General features: G+C 36.5%; 2 protein-coding genes and 1 long non-coding RNA gene across 3 annotated transcripts in view; 2 read left to right on the top strand and 1 right to left on the bottom strand.

Annotated features, from left to right (window-relative positions):
• Window positions 1-1,186: 1,186 nt before the first annotated feature.
• gje1a (gap junction protein epsilon 1a) lies at window positions 1,187-5,402 on the top strand (the record flags this gene model as incomplete). The annotated part of the gene is made up of 4 exons (XM_082147761.1): window positions 1,187-1,191; window positions 2,793-2,844; window positions 3,734-3,916; window positions 5,001-5,402. 4 exons carry the CDS (start codon window positions 1,187-1,189, stop codon window positions 5,400-5,402), a joined length of 642 nt encoding a protein of 213 aa, XP_082003887.1.
• Window positions 5,403-6,975: 1,573 nt separating this feature from the next.
• vta1 (vesicle (multivesicular body) trafficking 1) overlaps window positions 6,976-27,079 on the top strand; it is a 40,243-nt gene continuing 20,139 nt past the window's right edge. Inside the window, exons 1-2 of the mRNA XM_082148291.1 lie at window positions 6,976-7,176; window positions 23,875-23,969. Of these exons, the coding sequence (XP_082004417.1) occupies window positions 7,086-7,176; window positions 23,875-23,969 (186 nt within the window). The 5' untranslated portion in view covers window positions 6,976-7,085. The remainder of the gene's footprint in view (window positions 7,177-23,874; window positions 23,970-27,079) is intronic.
• Window positions 16,544-20,880, bottom strand: LOC309482791. Its single transcript, XR_014200371.1, has 2 exons — window positions 18,332-20,880; window positions 16,544-17,188 (listed from the first exon to the last, which is right to left on the bottom strand). It is a non-coding gene; the product is annotated as an uncharacterized lncRNA (long non-coding RNA).

Raw genomic sequence — 27,079 nt, 5'->3', positions numbered from 1 at the left:
GCACCACTATGTCTAGTTCATCTTCTTGACTTGGTTCTCGCCTTGACTCACACCCTGAGAGCAAAATTTCTTATATCTAAAATGTGTTATTTTAAGTGTGTGTGTGTGTGTGTGTGTGTGTGTGTGTGTGTGTGTGTGTGTGTGTGTGTGTGTGTGTGTGTGTGTGTGTGTGTGTGTGTGTGTGTGTGTGTGTGTGTGTGTGTGTGTGTGTGTGTGTGTGTGTGTGTGGCTTGATAATCCATACAATCTATAAACTACTATTAAGTAATTCTTTGCCACTAGTCATCACTATACACTTCCTACGGGTTGATTCTGGTAACTATTCCGATTTTACTATTACAGTTTTTTCAGTCGCTTTGGTGCATTTCTCACATCACTATTTACATTTGCACAACAGTTAATGCAGTTCTCAAAACAATTAGTACAAACTGCAAAACCTACTGTAGTTGATAACCTGCAAAAGCGTGTCACTTGCTCAAAATGGACAGCTCATTCCTCAAAAGCAAGTATTCATGTCAATGAAAGTGTCAGTGTCATCAAGATGAAAAGTCCTGACACCATTGTTTATGAACAAGATAGTCAAATGGCTTTGTCATGTTTTCATTATGACAGTTTACTCTGTAAATGTTTTCCAATGCAAAAAAGTCAGATCTTGGTGTCACTACCTGAAAATGCTCAAGACAGCACTATATACTATTTGCACAGCCATCTGAAAAATACAGTAAAGTTACACATTACTGTATTTAGTGAGGTAACTGAGTACAAGACACTGAATATGTAGGTTTCACATTTTTACTGCATATGCTCTTTGCAATTCTAATTTTTTCACAGCATTGTGCAAAAGAACAAATACACCCTTATTTACAACAAACATAAACTCCCTTTGGGTAGAGCTGTGCACAACTGTAAACAATATTGCAGTACATATTGGAACTGAACATACACAACATACATAGTACTGTAATCATACATGCACATCCAGACGTTCCTCTCTGTCTGGTATTGTTCAATTTAGGAGACATTTTCAGGAAAAAAAGATTTAAAAAAATGTGTAAAATTTGCTTGACAGATTTTGACAACTAGTTCAACATTTTTGTATGTAATGACTCAAGCAATGAAATGAGGACTATTAGTTTTATATGGAATGACTATTCAGCATTCACAAGTATAGTTAATTTGGACTGACATGACGTAAGCAAATGATAATGTTATAAAACAGCAGAGAGTTGTATGAAAGCAATTGATGCATGTCCAAAAGCATTTGCAATTTGTTGGAAGGAATGAGAAACTGTTACTATGATGTGCACAAATGACTAAATGTTGTGGAGGTTGAACTAACTTTTGTGCAAATGTAAATAGTGATGTGAGAAATGCACCAAAGCGACTGAGAAAAACTGTAATGAATACATGTTAAATCGGCTTGCCATAAGAACAGCACTGCAGAGAGCAGCATTGTTATTTTAAATGTGTGTGTGTGTGTGTGTGTGTGTGTGTGTGTGTGTGTGTGTGTGTGTGTGTGTGTGTGTGTGTGTGTGTGTGTGTGTGTGTGTGTGTGTGTGTGTGTGTGTGTGTGTGTGTGTGTGGCTTGATAATCCATACATCATGGGGACAAAATGTCCCCACAAAGATGGCAATATCGGGACTTTTTTGGTCCCATGAGGAAAACATTATGGGTTATAAATCATATAAACAGCTTATCAATCAAGTGATGTATTTTGAAAATGTAAAAATGCAGAAAGTTTTCTGTGATGGCTATAGTTTAGGGGTGCAGTTAGTGTAAGGGGATAGAATATACTGTTTGAACAGTATACAGATCATTATGTCAATGGAAAGTGCCCATAAAACGTGTGTGTGTGTGTGTGTTTACCACAACACAGATGTTTCCTGATGTAAATGTGGCCTCTGGTAATAGGCTAAATTAATATAATTTTGCCACTCACTTGGGTTGCATGTAGTGATGTCATGTTGAGTTAGTGACATCTGCTGGCTTTAATGATGCTCTTGATGCAACAATGGTAATATAGAGACAAAATTAATTACAGAAGAATGTATTGAGCTATTTTTCTGCAGTAAATTAACAGGTGGCCTTATACGACTTTCCTTCACCATTATCTAAAATCAGCACTGAAACATATCTGTCAAGTTTTAATGAAAAAATCTTTATGCTAACTTTTTCAAGGATTCAAGATTCCTTTTAATGAGACATTTTTTTTATTTATTTTTTTGATGGAAAATGACTTAATTGAAAACTTTTTCATTAGATATGCATTCAAGGTTTTTTTTTAATTACATTTTTTTTTTTTTTTATTGAATAGGTTTTATATGGAGAGAAAATCAATTTAAAAATGCGTTTTTATTTCAATGACTTTTTATTCTCAGATATAATGCATAAAACGATGTAAATAGACAAACCCATCCCAAACATCACAACATCTATTGAGCGGCAATATACCAATAATATAAACTTATATAATGGAGTCCTCCATCATGCCATTGAGCTCTATGAGCAAACAAACAATCAAGCACGGTCATATATGAAGCATCACTTTGACTGACGTGTGCACCACGTGCGCAATGACCGTATGACCGCCAGACCCCAGTACTCTTATTCCGGTAATTAGCATCTCTGTGGCCATAATGATCTATTCTTTGCTACGTGTCTTTGATGGCTTGCCTGTCTGTTTGCTCTTTGGTTTATGACTCGAAAAAGCTTGCCGTCAGAAAGGCGCCCCCAACATGCTGCTTTTCCAGCAGGTCCTTCTTTCCCTCGGGACGCAGTGACATGAGAGCAGGACCTCGGTTCTGATTAAGAAGGGGGATGAACAGCACTCCGCCTGGATTACGGTTGGTGTGTGGACTTTTAATAGAAGATTTAACACGTTTCTTACCGTGTGAACGATTATCGTGCTATTTTATTGAAGAAACACTCCTGGAAATTCTAGAGAAACTTTCAGTAGGCCTGAACTGTTATCAGAGATAGATAATGTAGTATAGATGTACGTTATAAAAAAAAAACAGGTCTTATTTAAACAACTATTTACATAAATATAAGTTAGAGGTGTCTGGAAACCCTTATAAGGATATCAAAATCCCAGGATATCACTACTTAATCAGTTTTCTAATAGTTTTACATAAGGCACTATGGCAGTCATTGTTGGCTTGAATTCAATTGCCTGTTTAAGTACTTCTCAGGAATTATGAATATATTTGTTAACCCGTTAATTGTTGTTTTCCATTATGTGATTTGCCCAGTGATACAATTGCATTTTGTTGCAATTGTCATGTTTGCTCTGCTCTATTGTGAGATGCAAGAGTTGTTTTTTTCGCTGACATGGTTGAATAGGGATTAGCCTATGAGCTGACCACATGTCCTGTGGCCTTTGTTTTTTTGGTTTGTTTTTTTTGCACTGAGTAAGTAAATTGATGAAGGCACTGCGGATAAAAGAGACTGCATTGACAAAGGGGTTTCTAAAGCGAAAGGTCATTTTGAGGTTCAGAATTACTATCTGCCTCTGCCCGAGGCCAGAAGACTGGCAATGATGGTGACAAGCAACCATAGAATGATGCAGAGCTGTGAAGCCAAATTATGTCACTAAACTACATCAAAAACTTTTATGAAGGGTGTGTAAGTATGCAGTCTAAAGTTTGACCTTGTATGCAACATTAGAGACATATTGTGTTTGAAAATGGTTTTAGTGAATGCGTGTTAAGATCTCTTCATTGCATGTTTCAGCTCAGGCCTCCGACGGTGATAGGCCAGTTCCACACGCTGTTTTTCGGCTCTGTGCGTACGTTCTTCCTTGGAGTCCTTGGATTCGCCGTCTATGGCAATGAGGCCCTCCACTTCAGCTGTGATCCAGACAAAAGGGAATTAAACCTTTACTGTTACAACCAGTTCAGGCCTATAACACCACAGGTAAAAGTGCATGAAAGTATATGAATTTAATAATCTGTTATTGTGGTTTAATGAAAATATACATGAAATGACAGCCAAAAGTGAACATGAATATATGGAAGTAATAAGAAAGAAAAATAGATGAATTCTGGGAAATTCCATCAGCTTTTGCTAATAAAACCATTTAACTTTGGAACTAAGCCCGTTCACACCAAGGAAGATAACAATAAAGATATAGTATTAAAGAAAAGCTGAGTTCACAATATCGTTGGAATCACTTTCAAAATGATTTTATCCAGCTGATGAACGCTAAAAACATTGACAGCCAATCAGAATCCATCCTGCTCGAGCCTTTAAAGTGACAGACAAGCACACACTGAGAATAAACAGAACGATATCACCCGCTGGTGTGGATGCTAATATAGTTATCTTTATAGTTATCGTTCTTGGTGCGAACAGGCCTTTAAAAGTTTACTACTCTATTTTACTATATTTTAAAAAACTATTTAAGAAAGCAGATAATCAAAACCTGGATGTAAAACTGTATTTCAGTGAATATTAGAAGCTGCTTGTGAAGATGTATTATGGCCTATAATCACTTTTAATTTTATGGTGGAAACTTGAATAAAAAACATATTGAAAAAACAAAAACAAGCATAAACTCACCATGAAATCAAAATGGACAATTCTTATTTTTTTATGGAATATATTGCAGTATTTATTATAAATATTTCTGTATATATATATATATTTCTGTGCACATCTTTGTTTCAGTTTTTTATTCACGTGCCCTCGTAATCTTTAATCAAAATATCTTCCGCTCCCTCTTGCAGCGACATCTCTTCTCTTTTCTGATGATGTGTTTACTGGCGCGAGGACAGGACAACCTGTCATTCACATTACAGCAATAGCAAACCATAACGTTCCAACAATCCAATCAATTCCTGATGGAAAAAATTAAGTCCCTCCCCCTACATTTTTTCTTGTCCGAGAAGCTGCTTCACTCAGATACGTCAAAATAGAAAAGACTATAGCAATGTCCGTTTCATGACAATTCAAGCCTAATTTTAAGTAACATAAAATATATATTTTTCTTTTCTTGTAGGTATTCTGGGCGTTGCAGCTAGTCTCTGTCTTGGTACCTGGAGCTGTGTTTCATCTTTATGCTGCCTGTAAAAATATAGATCAGGAGGAGATCCTTCAGCGACCGATGTCCACAGTCTTCTACATCATCTCTGTCCTGTTGAGAATAATTCTGGAAGTGTTAGCATTTTGGCTTCAGAGGCACCTCTTTGGGTTCCTGGTTGATCCTATCTATATGTGCGATGCCAGTGCCCTTGCGAAGATCTTCAACATCTCTAAGTGTATGGTCCCTGAACACTTTGAGAAGACTATCTTCCTCAGTGCAATGTACACCTTTACAATCATCACCATACTCCTCTGTATAGCTGAGATTTTTGAGATTCTGTTCCGAAGAATTGGCTTTTTAAACCAGCCAATGTCTTGAGAATTTAGAAAGTTTGCTTCAACAGTGTTAGTTTTATGTCTCCTATGGGTTCTGAATGACAGACAAGACATAAACCCACATACCTCTAGACTTTCTGGTGGTAGACACAGAAAGACATGTTTTTTTTTTTTTTACTAGATAATTTATTAATCCTTTTCTGGAAAGAAAAAAAACAAGCCTAATTAATGACAAGGGACTCATTAATATTTTTTGTTAAAGCCAAATTATTTAAGCCTCAATAAGTCACTTCTCTTGCTGGAGAAACTTATATATATCTTTTTTCAATTATTGACTTGAATTAAGCTAATCTAAACCCAAAGTATTTAGAGTATTTAAAGTAAAACGTTAAAGTATTAAAGTATTTAAGTATTTAGTTATTCTCTCTGCAAAATTATTTAGATTTCTACATTATATTGAATTACTACACAAATTGCGAGTACTTTTGACAAATATTCTTTGATTTAAATTTCAACAATGATTAATTCTTCTTAAAAGGGAATAAGGAAGAATAAGTACATGCAACATAGCATACATTTTTAAAAACATTATTGATTGGTCAGTGGTACTGCGTACTTAGTCACGATTATGCACATTGATAGTATATTTATCATGGTGTTGATTTCCATATAGTTTTCAGTCCATTTCAGAATTATCTTGTGTGTTTGTAGTATTTGTATCTACATTTTCATCAGACATCCATCCAACTTTTTGTTATTATTCTCAGCTAAGTGTTTCATCTCAGGTACAACATAGCATACTGTGAACTAGGTTTGGCCTTCACATCTTCTCGCAGTTGCCTTCCCACTGTTTCAACACCACAGCTGTTGGAGTAATAGCTTTTGTATTATGTTTAGACAGTTGATCATCTATCTTTTTTTTTTTTTTTTTTTTTGGATCACCAGTGTCTATGGGATTTATGATATGATTATGCATGAGAACCTTCATATACAGTAGGTAACATAATTGGTGCATATATTATGACTGCCATAATGTATTATCAGTCTAGGGAAATATTTAGTGTTAAGTAACTCATAGTCTGAATAAACAGAACTGCTTGTGAATCCACGGCACTCTTTCTGATACAATGCTTTCATAATGTTTGTGAAGTTTCAATCAAGTAAAAATGTTTAAAATAGTTGTGTCATTCTTTTTGTGTACACCATACCATATCGGTGATATTTACACATACTAGAAGGGGAATACAATAAAAGCTGAATCTACTGAATAACAGAAACTAAAACTTTACGACGGGCTCTTAAAGTATTTTATTTTACAATAGCCTAGCATTAACCTCTGCAGTAAACCTAGCCCATATGTTCACCATTGTACAACATTTGAACAAAAGAACACTGTTGATTATTATAACTCTTTATTAATGTAAATATATAGCTCAAATATAAAACAAAGAACAAAAAACAGAAAAGCAAAACATGACACCTTCAAATATATGATTACTTAATAAAACTTTTACAGATTTCTCTGTATATAAGTCAATATGCCGAATAAAAATAATCGCAGATTCGTGTGGGTCATTTGCGCCTCCTCACCTATTGAGGTCAGTAAAGGCGTGGTTGCGCGTTCACGTGAAGACGCGGAAGCAGCTCCTTCTCGAGCGCTTGTCATCTTTGTTTTTAGCCATTTTTCGGCGCTTGTAGAAGTTTGTAACAGTGACTTCTCTTCAGGATGGCTCTCCCTCCGCAGCTGAAAGCGATCCAGCACCATTTAAGAACAGCACAGGAACACGAGAAAAGAGAACCCGTGGTCGCTTATTACTGTAAGCCTGTAAAAATATCGCTTTGTTTTGTTAGCCTTCCCTCCATTCTTATTGGTTTGTTAAACTAGTCATTTTTCAGATTATCTTAGGACATTCTAATAAAATGGTTTTAATTACTCATATATATATTTATATTTACATGCAGTAGTTCGACATATTTAAAGCTGTCTGTTGTGGAAGTTAGCTTCAGTTTCTTTGCTAAGCTAACATCTGCTGTTTTGATCATGTTTAGTTTAAATTGCCCAATATGTTAGTGTAGAATATTTATAAGTTGAAATGTCTTGCGTTTATGTAAAGGTAGTTTCCCAGCTGGATAGTTGTAGTTCTCCACAAACGCAGCAAGTTTAGCTACAAATGTAGCAGGACTGGCTAACTGGTTTGTTTTGAAAGGTTTGGCTGAAACTTCACTGCATCACTAACGTTAGTACTGTACATCACAGAGACTTTCATGTTCTAGATTTAATTTAATGCTGTTCTGAGGTGTGTAGCGTTAGTTGAGAGGTAATCATTCATTATTAAGCAGTTTGTTTCTTTATGGCAAGTCAAAGTAAGTGGTCAGATATATGCTGAATCATGTAAGGGATACTGACAGTTGCTGCCATTCTCACCACGCAATGCTGGAAAAACAAGTTCCTTGTGCGTCCATATTGAGGTGTGTTGGGATGAAATGTGAACTGGCTAGGGAAAAATGTCCACAACCCCGTATACAGTATATTTCTGAATGTATTTTGCTCAGAAGTAGTCAATTTTGTCATTATTTTCAGTCTGCATAGTATCAGTGTTGTAAAGACTTTTTTCCCCAGGGCTTTTGAAGGACTTTGGCACAGCGCAAGAGATGAATCATCATCTAGGTGTAGGTGTGTCAGACTTTGCATGTACATCTATTTTTAGCAATACTGTAATCGTTTTGTAGTGTGACAGACTGAGATGACTCTTTACATCACAGGAAGGTGACCAGCCCGGATGCTCAGGGTCCACCAGGGACCATCTGCAGGCCTTGAGCCTCTAATGGTCCCCTTTTTCCCATTATCCCGTAAGTCTGGGCTCACGTCATGTGATGCATGAGTCATGACACATGCATATTTTGTAGCCATAAGCTTCTAGTGATGTCTTAAAACTCTGCAGGGTTTTTTTTTTTTATATCAAATTAATTGTTATTATAATCTATTAAATCCCTCACAAAATCTTTTATAAACACCTTTTCCCCTCTGTATTACGCTTCTTGGTCAATGAATGAATATATATATATAATTGGATTTCAGCTGTGGCGTGTAACGCACAGGGTTTCCGCGGAGTCATAAAAAGTCATAAAACGTCTTAAATTTAATAATCAGAATTTTAGGCCATAAAAAGTCATAAAAACGTCCGGATTTTCCATACAAGGTCATAAATTTCATTTAGCCACGTCTTAAATTGATATGCTCGTTCATTCGTTGGTTCTACCATTGCTTTTTCCCCCTGAAAATGCGCTGGCGGCATAATGTTAAATGCACAGGTTAAATGCGGCAAAAGCGGAACGCTCATTTGAAACGCGCGCCACACGAACCATTTACCCGCTCGGCTCCAAGTCCAAACGGCAGCGCAGCGCGAGCTCAATAGAACTGATGCGTTTACTCTGATCGGTCTCGGTCACAAGATCCAGTGAGAAGTGCTTGAATTCAGCGAAGAACACACTGTCTCAGTGATTTAAACCAGTTTAAAGGCAGATTAAACAGCGCTGACCAACAGGAGAAACTCTGCACAACGATACAGTCTGAAGGCTTTTCCGTCTACAATCTCCCATCATTTATCATGGATTTACTGTAACGTTAGCCTAGTAATATTAACTGCACCATGTGGGATATACATATTGAATTTTATTATATTATTAGTGCTGATAATGTATTAAAGGACTAATGGAATATTTACAGTATTTAATAATGTATTTAGGCTACTGTTTTTCATACATTTCCTGAAGATATGTGCCATCAAAGTTAGGCAACACAAACCTGTTTCAAGACTTGGCCCCTATTAGCACATGCAGAAACTAAGTAATTATTTTCCCAATAAAGATATTTATTTTGTTAAGGACAAATGACAAATGTTTGAATGTCCTACCTCAGATTTGTGAAATGTTCACCTGTTTTAGCAAGTGTTTGTCATTATATTTTCTGTCAATAAAGAGTAAAGTTAGTTTAAAACCACAATTAAAGCTCTGGTTTCTACAACTTTCACTTAGAAGTAACAGTCTGCCTTTAAACTTGAAAGAAATAAAGATTTGACATTTATCGTGATAATTATCGATATTGACTAATATAAAACAATTATCGTGATAATTGTTTTTGGCCATATTGCCCAGCCCTAACTGAAATCTCCCGGTCTATCACAATGGGAAAGTGTACATTTAACGAGCCATGGCTCAAAGATGGTGTGTTTAGTAGTTGGCTCAAGCCTGTTGCAAATAATCAGTATCAAGCATATTGCACACTGGGTAAGAAGGCGTTGGAGCTGTCTTTAGGCATTTAAATAATACATCTTGTTACTTTCAATGAAAGTCAATTTAAAAAAAAAACTTTTGAAAGGAATTTTAATGATTTTTCGTAATTCGTGTAGGTCATAAATTTCAATCATAATGGTCATAAAAAGGTCTTAAAAAGTCTTAAATTTGACTGACCAAACCCTGCAGAAACCCTGAACGCAGTCACTCCTACTAGCCACTTTGACGGGTTGAATTTCATATAGGCCTAATATATACTTTTTCAATTGTAGTCTTTTAAAAAGGCATCTGAAATAATAAACTAAGTGCAATGTAGTGTTGTAAAAATATAGACATTTCGATGCCTATCGATCGATACTGAAATATCTGAAACGCTTCCAATACTAATTTTTCACAGATTATAAACTATACCAGCTGCGCTTTCTCGCTATCTTATCTCTCCGACAGCGAGCTGACACACAAACCAGCCTCCCCTTTCTCACTCGTATCATTTGCTCCGGATGAATATTGTTGCTGTTAGAGCTTGAATTTCGCTGTCAGATTGCACATATTGGGCCTAATTTTACACATTTGTGCACACACCCAAACTGCGCGCACATAAAGTCGCCTCTCAGTACTAAATTGAGTATTATTATTTTTTTGCTCCTGCTTATTGCTCTTAAACACAAATTGTCAAATAGACACAAAATCAACAATTTTCTTATCTTCTGTGTCAGATCTGCTACGCAGTAAACACAGTACAGTGCTTCTGGGATCTACGTCGGAATGCTGGCTCACCATTGGCCAGCTCCTGCATCAGTATCACACGCATGTGTCGTGGTGCTCACGTGAACCGCGTCGGCCAATAATTAGCCGGCATTCTAGGATAGAACTCGGAAGCGCTGTACAGTCTACTAAGCGGATAGCATAGGATATCTGACACAGAAGAGAAGCAATTGTTGAATAAAGTCATTATTTTTGTTTGTTTTTACCTGTAAAAACTGTATGTGTGTAAGTGGCCAGTGCCTCCCTTGCCTCCTCTGAGGAAACCCCCCTGAATATATTTATTCAAAACACTAATTAAAATCATTCATGTGGTTTCACAAAGTGTACAACAAAAAGGCAATGGAATGTACAATCTTGAAATGCCAAGAATGAGTTCAATAAACTATTGTGCACTAGGGGTGTAAATCGGATGTTTCTTCATGATACAATCTGACATCAATTCTCTAGCCAGCGATACGATATTTTCCGATACCCCAACATGCCGCGATACAATTATTATTTGATTAGATTCAGGTGCCTTCGATTAAAATTTAGATGTCAAGATATTAAGTGCCTATTGTACACTAGGGCTGGGTATCGATTCAGATGTTACAATTCGATTCGATTTCGATTCGCAAGCTCTAATTCGATTCGATTTCGATTCTCGATTCGATTTTCGATTTCGATTCGATTTTTCCAATTTCGATTCTAAATTAATTTCGATTCGACTCACTCAATGAATATTAAATACAAATCCTATATTTATTAAAAAAAGAAAAAGAAAAGAAAAAAAAGTGAACAAGTTTTCAACTGTTTAATTAATAAAAAGAAATTAAGAGCTACAAACCTGTATATTAAACTCTTTTTATTTTAGGTACATTTGGGTACATTAAAACAGAACCCAACTCTATATTTCAAATGCATACAATGAATAGACAGGATTTTGATGCAAGATGAAAAATTGATGCTGAAAATTGGACAAGTCAGAACAGTCGCATGTCTTGATCAAACAGGTTAACAATCCTCACATAAACCCACATATAAAAACGTTGCATATAATATAATATGTGCCCTTCCTGTCTAACAGCTAGGCCATACATAAATTGAATAAAATTATCAAACAGTCTGTGTTGCATTAATTATAAATTATATATTGACTAATCAAAGTTACAAAAGTTCTTTATTCAAGAGCAGTGAGTGTTTTTCTCTGTTCTCTTTGTTCTTTGATTAACTAATGACAGAGATAATTAGTGGCTACAGTGTACTGTCCCTTTAAGACCAGACGCTGTTGACAGAGACGCGGAACTCACACGCGGACTCATTCTCTCACGAGGCACAACTCTTCACGTTCGTCATAAGACTGCTCTTATGTTATAAAGATACTCGACAAAAATACATTTTGGCATAATTGTGTGTGTTCTTCGTTCAAGCGCGAAAGATAATTCTATTCTGTGCTGTCTTGTGCGCACGCACGATATCACCGCAAGTTTTTCTGTCACAGTCACGACAGCATTTTGGTCATATAGCCTAATTGCGTATAGGCTTGTCATAGCGATTGCGATATGATTAAACGTGCAGCACTAATTGAGGTTATTTTATGATTTAGATAAAACTACCATAAAATCTCACAGCATTAGCTATAAAATTGAGTTTGCAAGCCTATGAACAGTGGAGGAAAACTAATACATAAAGATGGAAAAAAATCGATTCTTGGCGTTTGAGAATCGATTTTGAATCGACCACATTTAAAAAAACGATTAATCGAAAAATCGATTTTTTTGCCCAGCCCTATTGTACACTAACAGTTACATTTTTAAATTGAAACCAAAATATAACACAAACATTGGATTGAAAATCCTGTATCCCAATTGGGACATCCACAACAAAAATACACTCAAGTTTTTTTAAGTAATGCAGAAAAATAAATAACGAAAATAAATTTATGTCACAAATGAGATCATCAATCATCTGATGACAGCTCATCATTGGCTTTTGCAATGAAATTAACTTCAAAAAATCAAAGTGCATAGGAAAGATAAATTGAAGTAGTTCTGTTGGAAGTTTAGCAAATCATTGTGATATGATGGTAACTGATATTATTGAAAGACAGTGCTATTGCAGTTGAAAGGAACCAGATAACAAACCAGATAACATTTCAACAGAATGTGAAGCTCTGAGGAATACTGAAGAACTTCAATAATACTTTTATAATTGAACAGCTGTTAGTTAGTGTGCATGTTTTGTATGCATCATTCAAGCCGTTTAGTCTGCATGCTCACATGCAGATGTCTTAGAAGCCTGATGGTTTTTGCAGAGTGTGGTGTGAGGTAGATTTGGCATGACATTCATTTCAAAGTCTGTTTGCAAAGCCTGCGCCAAAATTGCGACTGATTTACCAAAGAATCCACAGTGAAATGTACCGCAAGTGCATACAAATAAATAATGCTCAACTGAGACATTCACATTGTTGTGAATAAAAACTACATTCCTAGCATTAGGATTCTTTGAAATGTAATGTTATCTGTAGTCCATCCTGTAATGCTCTTCTCTCCTCGTCATCACAACACGCCAGTGGGCGGGGCCAAAGTTGCAATGGTGAAGTAGGCGTTGATTTTCTTCTGCAGACGCGGTCTTTTTACCTATATCTATTACATCATAAATAGGCACATGCCAGGACGAGTCGTTTGCTGGGCTTGGTAACAGTAAAAACAGTTTTTGGACTTTTCAGTTCTGAAACTTTCAGGATATTCTTATAGAGATGATATGGAAAATTTGAGTTCTCAGTTCATGACCCCTTTAAAGGAACACTCTACCGTTTTTTCATATTAAACTATGTTATTCCCTTAAGACGAGTTGATACATACATCTCTCGTCTCAGTGCGTGCACTCAATCGCTCTGGCGCGCGGCGACACTTTGATAGCATTTAGCTTAGCCCAGTTCATTCATTAGGGACCAAACAGAGATGAAGTTATAAGCGACCAAACACCTCCACGTTTTCCCTATTTAAATACAGTTACACGACCAAGTATGGTGACACAAAATAAAACGTGGCGCTTTTCTAAGCGGGTAAAAAGGATAACTATAATGTATGGCGGAATAGCACTTGGAAGCACTTCGACTCGGCGCAGTAAAAAGTCACGTTGGTTCTAATGACAGGAGGGAGAGGGGGAGAGGATTTTTCAGGAGTGACTTTTTACTGCGCCGAGTCGAAGTGCTCCCAAGTGCTATTCCGCCATATATTATAGTTATCCTTTTTACCCGCTTAGAAAAGCGCCACGTTTTATTTTGTGTACTGAGACGAGAGAGGTCAACTCGTCTTAGTTAAGGGAATAACATAGTTTAATATGAAAAAACGGTGGAGTGTTCCTTTAAATTATATCAATCAAATATTAATGACAACTTTTTTTTTAATTTTTACTAATGATCTGTTAAACTTTGTATAATGTTTGTTAATGTTAGTAGACGGATTGTACATCTTCAGTATTTTATGTCTGGGGCGCAAACAACCTTCCTCACATTTATTTTTATTGGCATCCTACTCAGGGAAAGTCTTTGCTCATGAATAGTAGGGTTATTTGATTTTCACAGGAGTATCTGGAAAGGAAGATATTGTTATTTGTGTGCCGATTAGCCTGAAATTTAAGAATTCATGCACATTTAATAAGCTGACTGGATGCTCCTGGAAGGGTACCAAATGTTTGAATGACTCAGATAGTTATGCATCTTATTTCACATGAGAACAGTAATTTTCTATCATACCTTAAAATGGCTACTGACATTGAACACAATCATGATTTTTTTATTGTCATGGCAACCATTTCAGGTAGACTGCACTTTTGGAGTCTAACCTCATCAATAGAGGACCTCCCACTGCTTCTGCAATTTTCCATTTCTGAGTAGTGAGATATTATGTCCTTTCTTTGCTGAGTCTAAATGTCAAGCTTCATATTTGTTTTATGACCTGAGCAATCCGTGAAGTCAAAGGGGCAACTTCAAGAAAATGTTAGACGTAATCTCTCTTCTTTGTTGGGCTGTTTCTGAACTCTGAAGGAGGAAGGCAGTCCAATTACTCTCACAAAAGCTACGTTTAAGGCTCCAGACTATAATGTCATCATAATGTTTCAGGGCAGAATACTGTAGTGTAGAGATGGTTTGTCACCATTTTTGGACTTTAGTTTCTATGTTAATATAGCTGGAATCTAGCCCCCTGAAAAGAGTGATACTTTTGACAGATGAATCTGATTCTTTTCTGAATGTTCACTACGGTTCAACAGTTTGGTCACATTTTAGATTAGGGTCCAGTTCTCACTATTAACTAACTATTAACTTGCCTCGATAAACTCCTAATTACTGCTTATTAATAGTTATTAAGGTAGTTGTTACTATGGGTATGATTAGGAATAGGTCATGCAGTATAAGAAATTAATATGTTCTTTATAAATACTAATAAACAACCAATATCCTATTAATATGCATGCTAATAAGCAACTAGTTAATAGGGAGAATTAGACCCTGAACTTTTTTTTTTTTCTTAAGAAACAATACTTTATTCAGGATGCATTAAATTGATTAAGAGTTGCAGCAAAGACATGAATAATGTTGCTGAAGATTTCTATTTAAAATAAATGCTGTTCTTTTAAACTTTCTATTAGTCAAACAATCCTGACGAAATGTATCACATTTTACATTAACATATTAAGCAACACAGCTGTTTTAACATTGATGATAATACGATTTTTTTCTTGAGCAGCAAAAATGCTGAAAATTCAGCTTCACCATCACAAAAATAAATTACATTTTATAAAATATATATCAGTGTACAGCTATTTTTAAATTGTAAATATTTAAAATTGTAAATATTTCTGTAATATTATTAATATTACAGTTTTTTTTTTTAATCAAATGATGAGGCTTCTGAGCATAATAGACTTTTCAAAAACAAACTTTAACAAACTTAACTTAAAGCAACACCAAAGCACTTTTCCTCTTCGGTCCCCCTACAGGATGGAAGCATGGTGTAAAACACTGTTGACTATTGACAATTATATATTTTTTTTAAACACTGTCAGTGTATTTTTTAAATATTATAGGCCGTTTCCGTTTGTGATTGGCTAACACATTGTTTTGGAACATTCAGTGAGGTTTCTGAAAGTTGTTTAAAGATCTGATTGTATTGTACTTATACATAGAGATTTTCCTATTAAATCCAAATAAGAATTTTCTTAAGACAGGGTGAATTCATTGTGCCACTGGAGGTCAGCATTGACATCTAAGTGAGGGAATCAGGACTTGCTGGAATTGTTTCTGTTGTTGGCTTACTGTATCCTTTTACTTGACTTTATCTGTTGTTTGCTTATACTCAGAGTTTTAAAATTGCAGATGATCATGGTCTCTTTAATATCTAGATGATGATGATCTAGCAGTCTCGGTTCTCTTATTTTTCTTCATTGTCCTTAAAGTTTAAATATTCTTGGCTTGGAAGTTAAGCCCGCTTTATGAATCACAATTAGTGATTTCTTTTTCTGGATTATAAGGATTGATTTTTTTCTATGAAGAAGACGTCATAATGTGCAACAGCCATGTGCGTGGTGCCAGATTAATGTGTGGCGGTCTTCAGTTGTGTGTGGTTTTTGAAGCAGAATGCTCTTCTGATGCGGTTCTGCTCTGGCTTCTGTCTCTTTGACAGAGCTCCAGTTCTCTGATTGGCACCATGCTGTAAACCTATGGAAAAGGCCCTCTTTGACATTGTTTTCCTTCCTTCTTGCTGGACCTTATCCAATCTTCAGACTGAGCAGCAGCTACATAATAACATCCTTGTAGTAGGGAAAGCAGAGTGCGCGGGCTGACATTCCTGAATATAAAATTCAGTTCTTACTGCAGATGTCAGTGAAATACTCGGGCATGTCCTCAACTGAAGAGTCACGCTGTCTTTCGTCTGTCAAACGTCAAGCTTGCGTTGATGCTTACTCTGCCATAATGAGCATCTGAGATATTGTACATGCTTTGTTGTGCAATCTGGTGTTTAGCCCAGTTTTTCAATATGAATTTACATTGAGGCCACTTAAAAATGTCTTCTGAATTAAAGGGATGGTTCACCCAAAATTTTCAATTCTGTCATAAATTACCCTCACCCTCATGTCGTTCCAAATTCGTAAGACTTGTTCATCTTCAGAACACAAATGAAGATCTTTTTGATGAAATCTGAGAGCTTTCTGTCCCTCCAAAGCTACACAACTACCACTTTGACACTTCAAAAAGTTAGAGATCATAAAACTAATCCATATTAATTGAGCGCTTTAGTCCAAAATGTACACAATCGCTTTAAATGACCAGATTGAATTTAGGCATTTATTTGCGTAAACATTCATTAATTTACATATCAGTTCAGTTGTGATAAACAGAAGCTCAAGCATGTTCGCTTGACATGCGAGAACCAGTGAGGTTCATTGTCGTGTTATGCAGAACATTTGAACTTCCCCAAGAGGTTTGTTCTCGCGTGTCAAGCAGGTTCGGTTGAGCTTCAATGTTCGCTGATCAATGTTTATATGTGAATAAAAGCCTAAATTCATTCTGTTCATCATATAAAGCGATTGTGTCTCTTCAGAAAATTTGGACTAAACCGCCGATGCATATGGATTCATTTTACGATCTCTTTATGAACTTTTTGAAGCGTCAAAGTGGTAGTTGCGTAGCTGTCAATGGAGGGACAGAAAGCTCTCAGAATTCATTAAAATATCTTAATTTGTGTTCCGAAGATGAAAATAATTTGTATTTTTGGGTGAGCTATCCCTCTAAAGCCTGTTTTATGCTTCTGCGTCGAATCGACGGCGTACCCCCGCGGACCCCTCTGCGTCGACGCGAACCTCGACGCGACCCCTCCGCCGTAGCTTGACGTGCACCTCCAAAAAATTGTAACTACGCGTCGCGGTGACGCAGACCGCAGGGGCTGTGATTGGTCAGATTATACATCATTTCCGGAGTAAAATATATTAAAATAGAAAACAGTCATTTTAAATTGTCATAAAATATGTTTTGTTTTATTGTTTTTTATATACTAAACACAGCCTTGGTGAGCAGAAGAGACTTCTTTTAAAAACATTAAAAATCTTACCGATCTAAAACTTTTGACCGGTAGTGTATATGTATATATTTATATATATTCTTTTCTTTTTTTGTTGTTGCTAGAAATAAACTTCAATCAATCAAATCAATGTTTGTTTTGAAAAAAAGTTTGTTGTTTATTTACAATACAATGTTCACGGGTACATCATGGATATCAAGTAATTAACCAAGTCTGCCACGGGACACTACATTATCCTGCCATGGCACCGTGGTCGAACCCATTTTGTAGCCCAACCCGGTGATCTGTTGGTTTGCACCCGAAGATAAAATCTTTAAAGTCACTGCCAGTCTCTGAGCGAGGTCAATAGGCATACTGTGTGTAGTCTGATGCTGTATTAACGGCTTTAAACGATGAACAAGATCGTCAAATCGACCTTTCGACATCCGAAAATACTTAAAGTGCATTTCTTCGTCCAAGTCCCTCAGCGGTCGAACAACCGTAACAAATTCGCCAATCCTTCCCCTGTCTTCGTGCACTGGTCGTACAGACCACCTTCGCTGACGTCTTCTTTTTCTTCTACGATTAAACATTTACAATAAAATCATTTGTTGTTCAACGTTGATTAGCTCCAGCTGCGACAACACTCTCTCTCTTTCGCTCGCCATTGTCGGAAATGAAAAAGCGGAACCGGCGCATGGAACCAAAACAAACTAGGAAAGAGATTCGCGAACCACACCACCCCCCTAGCGTTCTGGCGGTGAAATGCACCGCGATGCAACGCAACCCGACGCAGAACCATAAAACGGTCACGACGCCGTTGGAGTGACGGCGTAGCTACGCCGTGGAGTTGACGCAGAAGCATAATGAGGGCTTAAGTCTCCACATCTCAAGAGTTATTTGATGCTTTGCGACCTTAACATTTATTCACACTCTTTATTTCACTTGCTTTCATTAAAACAGATGAAACAAATAATGCAAATAGTAGATCGTTTTTTTTATTTTCTTGATTTACAAATGTGAATGGCCTCAGTGTTGCATTGTTTCAGATGAGGAAAATTGGATGTTGAGCAGTATGGGCGTAATACAGTTACAAAGGAGGACTTTGTGACTGTATGCTATGTTCTATTCTGATAGACATCAGATCTCTGCAAATTGGGCCTCATGGAAGAGGAAATGTAGGCTACTGTTCTTAAAGAAACAAAGACAGGAAGTACTTGACAAAAATATATCAAATACTGTATGAGCCTTTCCTTTCAGCGGTCATTAATCTTCTGAAACCCCATTTATTTTGTTTACTCAGGGTTATCTAACTGATAACATTTGAATTGTAATTTCATAATGTCCCGTCTTCTCCCAAATCCCCCCCAAAAATATGCCAATCCCAAATGGCATTTTTGAGGACAAAGTGGAATCAAGAGTCCTTGCATAATTTGTGTGATTGTTACAGAAACCAGACATTGTATTTTATGTCTTTCTTTCTTTCTAGAGATCGCAACTTAAAAATAGTTTTCTCTTGTTTTTTTTTTCCACAAAATTCCACATATGCCCTGTAATTCCTAAACACAAGGGTATTTACTTCTGCATAATGAATGAGCAAATTTACTTTTACTTTAATCAGAGACTCGCTCAAGCTGAAATGGTACTAATGATGAGACATGCCGTTAGTTTCTTATGAGAAATTTAGTTGAGATAACAAAAGTAACAAAAATAAACTAACACAATGGCATTGGCTCTCTAAGGTATTTTTACCTAATGATACTAACAACAAGGATGAAATATTATGTATCTCAAGATTCTTAGCTTATAAATCAATGACCTTACCCTAAATGTTTTTATAGTTTTATTTTACTTGGTTATTTGGATGTACTTGGTGATATGGCTGATAAATTGAGATATTTGTGCTGGTATTTCATGTGTCTCCCGTAGTCTTTCCATGCTCATAGCCCAAGTCTATTGGTTTTTCTTGTATTTGTCTTAAATGTTGCGTTCTCTCTTCATCTTTCTCTCTAACTTAACTATGCTTATTTTAACTAATAACTAATGTACCCTCCATGACTTATTAGATGCAAATAGGCCTCTTGTTTGAAGCTAAATTGAAACAAAATGTTTGCATTTAAAAGCAGTCTAAACTCTAAACCATTTAAAAGGATTTCCATTTCAGGTATGGTATGCATTCTGTATAGTATTTTTGTTTCTCAAGAAAAACAGCAGCATGCAGACACCTTTATCTAACATTGTCCTGGCCTGAGCACTTAGCTTGGGTGTATTTGCTTTTCCTTGTCTCCTTCAGGAAGTTGTAATTGTGAGTTCAGCGTTTTACTGGCTAATCTGTTTAAAATTAGATAACTGATTTCGAGGTCTGCCTAGCACACAGAGTGTCATTCAAAGTCCCGTCTCGGCTTGACAAATGTCACTTAAACAAAGCATGTAGAATTGGTTATTTTGTTTGGATATTTTTGTATTGCTAAAAACACAGTAATAGAGAATGTTTCCAACCTTTTCCACAGTGTGTTTACAACAAAGACGATAAGTCTAAATAAGTATTTTACTGAATTTGATCCACTTATAGTTTCCTTACACTGTAAAAAAAATAAACACTATAAAATTTACAGGAGGAAAAACTGGCTGCTGTGTTTGCCAGAAAATTATAGTAAAAAAAACTGTCAATGTTTCCAGGTACAGGATACATGTATATTTTACTTAAGTTATAATGGCTAATAATATACCTACTTAACGACCAAAATCTGCCCGTTTACCTTAAAATGTATCGATAACCACCACAAGAATACAGTTGGCACAATAGAAAGCCACATAATAAATTTGTTCATCGTAAGCATGTTTTACTTGTTTGTAAAACATGGGCAATACTGTATTGACGGTGCACAGGGTCATACACTCAAAGAAAAATTACCATCATTGTAACACACATGACACTAAAATAATGCAATAAACATTAACTAAATAACATAAAATGCAACACAAAACACATTAATGTACATATTAAATCAAAGTTATTTAGAAAAAAATTTAAGCATATGTGCTGTGTAACGGAGGGACTTTTGGTAAAGTCCTTTAACTGTTTTCTTTATTTATCGTAAACTATATGGTAATCCATAGTTTATATTTTCAAAAAACATAAATTTGACAGTATTTTATAGTAAAACACATATAATTTTATGTTAAATCATTTACAGTTGTTCACTGTATATGGTAAGGACCGTAATGTTACTGTTAACCAATTAACATGTTTTTACTGTAGCATTTTTACAGTGTATTTTCCATGTAATTATCCGGGTTTTTACATGTTTTTTTTAATTAAATATTATATTTGTACAACATTTATGTGTAGGTTTTTTCCCTCATTATTATTTGTCTTTTATCTTAGTATTTCTATTTTTTATATATATATATATATATATATATATATATATATACATACATACACACACACACACATTCCATTTTCAGAACAAAGTGGAAACAGTTCAATAAGTAGTGACTAGTGACATTTAATTGTTACATTAAGTAAGAGGTCCACACAGATGTATCCTAATATTTAATGCAAGAATATTTTGGCTCATGTTTGGCCGCAAGGGGATCGTTTCATCCTTCTTCATCACATAACTGCGATAGCAAGCTGCGGAATACTTTGTAAGCCCTCATCTTTTTAATTTCCTTTGGGACAGCATAGGTTCACCTAGGTGAGATTTTAAATTGGTAAAAGTGTGGGTGGGACCAGATATTATCTTCATTAGGGGAGCATATCCCTAAGGCTCGGAGCTTTCTGCCTTTTTTCCAAATGTCCCTCTTAACAATCCTTCTTAACTTAATGACTTTGAACTTGTGCAATAGCAATTGATTGTTGTCTTCTGCCAGGCACTCCATAATTGAAGACCTTGTTTGTGATCCTTCATGAATTCTAATGAACAAACTCTGTGTGCTTCCTGTTTCATGCTTCACCTCTCTTGAATACATTGTAGATCGCACTTTCTTCTTCTGTTAATGTCTATTGATTGATCAAGAACTGCAATTTCATTCATTAAAATAGACCCTCAGGTTAATGCTCCTTATTCATGTGTGACATGAAGGTAATTCACTTAACTTTGCATTTAAGTGTAGCTTTTATGCTCTTGCAGCCGTAGCTCTTCTATTTAAAGTGTGCATCCAGAAATGACATAGCCTGGTTGACACCAGACCCTTCTCAGTTGTAACTGAGAGTGGGTCTGGGGAAGGTTCATTCATAGCCCATTTCCAAAGGGGCGTCACCAACGGACGTCGCTCAAATGCCTCTGGGAGCAACTGGATAGACCTAAAACCAATCAGAGCGATCGTCATAGTGTAAAGCCCGCCTCAACGTTTGTGATTGGTGCCTCGATTTGGAAAAATTGGAAATGGCCTTGAATGGGCTCTTGGCCAGATGGACTTGCAGAGCAAATCTCAAATTTGCCGGAAGTTCGTCAGGGTTTTCCCAGGTTAGAAATGACACATACAGTGTGCATCAAAGGGGACTCATGGGACTTTTTCACCCTTTCTAACTCAGTCGGACTTGTGCCATTATTGTACGGGGGTGCCCAACCCTGCTCCTGCCGATCAACTGTCCTGCACAGTTTATCTCCAACCCTAATTAAACACACCTGAAGCAACCAATTAAGGTCTTCAGGATCACTTGAAAATTAAAGGCAGGTGTGTTTGATTAGGGTTGGAGATGAACTGTGCAGGACAGTCGATCAGCAGGAGCAGGGTTGGGCACCCCTGCTATTGTACATTAGCCTATACTAAAAGAGCAAGAGCCAGTAAAAATTCCATTGTACTCATCACATATGGCCTGTAAAATGCATTGAAAACTTTTGCCAGATGTTTGGGCTTGACCATGTTTTGTAACCACAACTACTGACAACTGGACTCCAGTGGTCCAAAGACGCGTAATACCAAAGGATGCAGTTTGCTGGCAAGAAAAGGGAATTTGATAGCAGAGAATGTGTTTAAAAATTCAGAAATGTAAGAAAATGCAAAGGATTTGTTTTTATTTAGTTATAGTCTGTTTTTACTTTAGGCTACTTATTTTACATTTTCGAAACACATCAGTAATATATTTTTTCCCTTGCAGTATAGACAAACATTTGAAAACTTCGACAAAAAAATTTTCCCCACATTTTACGTAATACGTAATTATGCAGTGAAAATAAAAACAATAAATGTAAACCACTGTCTAGCTTTTTCAGTAGAGCACTTCTTTGCATTGATAACAGTTTTGCACACTCTTGGCATTCTCTCAACCAACTTCATGAGCTGGTCTGGAATGCTCTTCCAGTCTTGGACCATGGTGAAGGAATTCTGATATACTGAACACATGTTGCTGCCTTAGTTTTTTTTTTTTTTTTTTACTTTAGTCATGGTCCAACTAAAAATGATTTTATGTTACATTTTTTTAAAGAAATGCACTCAAAAGCATTCTACATTATTATATATTTTTTGTCATTTTAGCATAAGCTTTAAGGTCATGAGAAACACATTCAGTTAGGTGTGTCTAGACATTTTAGACATACCAGTCGGTACTAAAAAAAAAAGTATGGTGGTACAAGCATTTCTGCAGAACAGGTAGTATCGCGTACCGGGTATATTCGGTACTTGCTGATAGACGCTGCCTTCAAACGCTCGTGTTCGTGTTTGTTTTCTCTCTGAGTGTCAACGTTTTCTACCTACATGTTTTTACAAGTGTTGAGCATTGCAGCCAATCACAATTATATCTTTTGAGCACATGAACGCAATGGGCTATCAGAGGTGCTAGTCAGTAAGTTAGTCAGAATCTGCTTAACACCAGTGAAAGCGCACAAGGTTTTGTTCAACACGAGCTGCACACTTGTAAATCCTTTCATTATAACCAACAAAGTGTAAAAACAATGTAAATAAGAGATTCAGTGCACAACTAAGACTATTTTATCATAACAGGAGTTTTCGCAAGAGTGCAGAATTCAGTGATCTTGTGCTTTAGATATTGACAGCCTTGGTGATTATAAAGGGACGGGTCTTCTCTTTCTGTTTATTACCCATTCATAGTCTGAATACATGTTTAGTTTTTCATGCTGCTAAGTACACTGCAAAGATTCTGGATTGACTACCATATTTAAATACACAATTGAATCGGAAACTGATGATAGACAGTGATAACCAATGGATCATGAAACAAAACGGGACAATATTTTTTTTAAAGTACCAAATTCAACAGTTTTTGCCCTGGTACTGAAATTGGTACAGAGAACTGTGAAATTTGACTATTTGTACCAACTGCTGAAATGTGTGTACTGTGACAACCCTAGTACTGCATACTAAATGCCATGTTAACATGACATCAGTTCAGTGGTTAAACATTTAATAAATAAATAAAATGCTCTTCTCGTTTTTAATGTGTTCCAGGTCGACTTTACGCCATGCAGACAGGAATGAAACTAGATAGCAAAACTCCAGAGTGCCGGAAGTTTCTTGTGAAACTAATGGATCAGTTGGAAACGGTAAGTTAATTCCACAAGATTTTTATACTTTGACTGGTTTTGAGTTCTTTTGTTTTTGTGGCATTAGCAAAACATTTTTAGTGACCTTTTGTATTAAGGCCACTGTATTCTCATCAGTTCAAAAGGCTGAATTTATAGGTCTCCTCAAAAGGGGAGCAGGAAGCTGCCAAAAAAAAAAAAAAAGTTTCTTTTATGCCTAGGCACTGTTATAGACATTTCAGGAACCAATTAGACAAGCGCAGAGACCCTGCAGTCTCCAGTGCTCGCTTTTACTATCGCCTCAGCTCGGTTCATTAAATGTCACAGAAACAGGAAACAACAACCTGTGGAGACCCAGATCCTGGTGGGCACATCCGGTCAAAAGGTCTGAAGCATGAAGTGTACTTCACAGTGAACTCTCTTTTACACCATACAATGAAAAAATAATGCTCTGCTCTTTAATTATGGTCAGAATCACCCATCTGTCACTTAGGGGATTATGTGCATGAAATGTACTTCACAAAGAGTATACAGTTATCTATTAAACTTAGAACTTTATTATTATTTATTTATAGATTATGCATAAGTTGTGAGCTGAAGCAACCTCATTCTTTTTGTCTGTAGAGAAAGTATTTTGCAGTGCTTTTATAAAATTACACTGGTTTACGAGCCTAACTTTTACCAGTGGTTTCTCAACCCAGTAAATGGCTCACAGGTCTGTTCCTGGGAAAAAAGTCTAAATGCATGTAATAAAATCTAACTAAATATATAATTGTGCATAGTTGGATAGCAAGATGAGTAGGCTTATATAGAGGTAAAACAGTAAGTGAAATCTTTGTTGTTTATGCAACATCCAGTCAAATTCACCTGTCAACTAGTAGAAGTACTACTGCTAGACAACTTAGGTAGATGACAACATGACATGTTGTAATATGCCCAGGGCCGGCGCGTGCACTTCTGCCGCTCTAGGCGAAAAACATTTGTGCCGCCCCTAGGGCTGGTCCGAATACCATTTTTTTAACTTCGAAGCTGCGGTAGTAATGAACATCGAATATTCAAAGCTTCGAGAGGGTGCTGAACATATTCTTCTCTCTAATAAAGGCAGGAATCTCTGTGTCTATATGTCCGTTTGCATTTTGATTATTTCGAGAACCGTTCATCCAATCGACTTCACAAGTGCAGTGTAGCATTTGGTGGTGCAATATAGATGGACACGCGAGACACGACACGTTCAGAATTAATAAACTTTTAGTAAACTACAGAACACCACGAGCGGGAAGCGGCGCACCTCAAGCGGGCAGGGCTTATATACTTGACGCACGCTGCACTAGCAATATAAAACGCACAAACACATGTCTGTTAAATTAAGCAATACTTTAAGGTAGTCTATATTTTTCTGACTAACAAATTACTGACACAGTAAAGGGTAGATTTAAATTAAGAAAAACAAAATTTCAATAAAGAAAAACAAAATTTAAATAAAGAAAAAAACTAAATGTAAAATTTAAATAAAGAAAAAACGAAATTTCAATAAAGAAAAACAAAACATTTAAATAAAGAAAAAACAACATTTAAAATTTAAATAAAGAAAAAACTAAATTTAAATAAAGTAAAACGAAATTTAAATAAAGAAAAACGAAATTTACATAAAGAAAAACGAAATTAAGTTAAATTAAAATCGAGATTAATTTAGATTGATAATAATGGGTAAAAAGGCTAATAGCCTATATTTTGTTTCTATTGTTATATTTTCCACAATGTCAAAGCAACGCAGCTTAACCCAAAACACAAGCTCAGGCATGCACTTCTGTCCATACAAACTCCGCTGTTCTGCGCTCTAGCCAGAGAACACTCCTGTTGCAGGAACACTTTAGGCCAAGAGGAAGCAAATATATACATATAGGCTACTATATGCGTAGGTGGATGTGATCGGGGATTTTGGCTGTGTAACATTTAAAGCCACTTAAATTAACGAAATGACTCAAATAAAGATTCGTTCATTTTTATGAACGAGATCGAACAAGAGAGTCAGTAAAATTATCCGAACTTCCCATCACTCATGACTCGTGAGAGCAGGGGGTGGGGCGGGGCTGCGCAGGGCGGCGCAGCGGCAGCTCAGCAAATCATATAGCCTATTTTGTGAATTGTTCATTCCCGATTGGCACACATTTTGCCGCCCTTACAAAAGTGCCGCTCTAGGCAATTGCCTAGTTCGCCTATATGGACGCGCCGGCCCTGAATATGCCCTCACCCTTGAAAAACAATGAACAAAGGTCAAAGAAAACATGACCCAGACTACAATAAATATGGGTAAACTTGTGACGGAGGTAAATATGATTTGTGCTGACCAATGTTTTGTACAGTCAATTATGGGCTGCCTAAACCGGAAACTTTTCTAAACCACAGCAAATTTTTTTCCCGTGCAAGATGTAGGATCTATAGCTTTTCGCTAGTCATAGACTTGCACAGAGAAGCAGAATGCGTGTGATAAGGTTCACTTCACCTATATCTTGCTCTCGTTCTAAATATCAGCAAGTCTCTTGGCCAAAAAACGCATAGAACCTTCTCCGTTTTTCTTAACAGAACAAGCTTCCTTTTAGTAACTGTTAAAATGACTCCAGTGTTCCTTTTTTTCCAAGGGGATTTTGAGTGAACCCCATTGGAATCGGTGTGCATAGACAAGATCTAGTTTCAAGGCTTTGATTTATTTAGTGTGCAGAAAAGCATCCAATCTCGCTTTCTCTCTCTGTAGTGTGTTTGCACGCTTCCTTCCGACTTATGTTTTTATATTCTTCTACGATACAGTACAAGTGATGTACTGTGCCTTCACTGTGCTTTTTCACGGAATAGGTAAAAATTTCATTAAAATGTGAACAGTGAGTCCATTCAGGCGCCCAGGTTCCACCTGTTGAAATGTAACCAGTCGTATTTGCTTTACTGATTTTACAAGGAAACCTGACGCTCTCTAGCAGACTGTAACATCACAGAGAGGAAGGCAGAGCCTGACTGGCTGAAGCTTTGGCGTTTGGGTGCTGGCCATTCCAAACCTCTAAGTAAAAGACCGGGTCACAGGCGTCTATGTGTTGCATGGTTTGCTGAGATCAGGATTAAGGCTGAAAAATGTGCTGAAA

Source organism: Leuciscus leuciscus (genome assembly GCF_965113295.1).
Source record: "Leuciscus leuciscus genome assembly, chromosome: 19".
Lineage (NCBI taxonomy): Eukaryota > Metazoa > Chordata > Actinopteri > Cypriniformes > Leuciscidae > Leuciscus > Leuciscus leuciscus.
The sequence above is the reverse complement of the archived record's forward strand: the minus strand, read 5'-3'. Positions and strand labels throughout refer to the sequence as shown.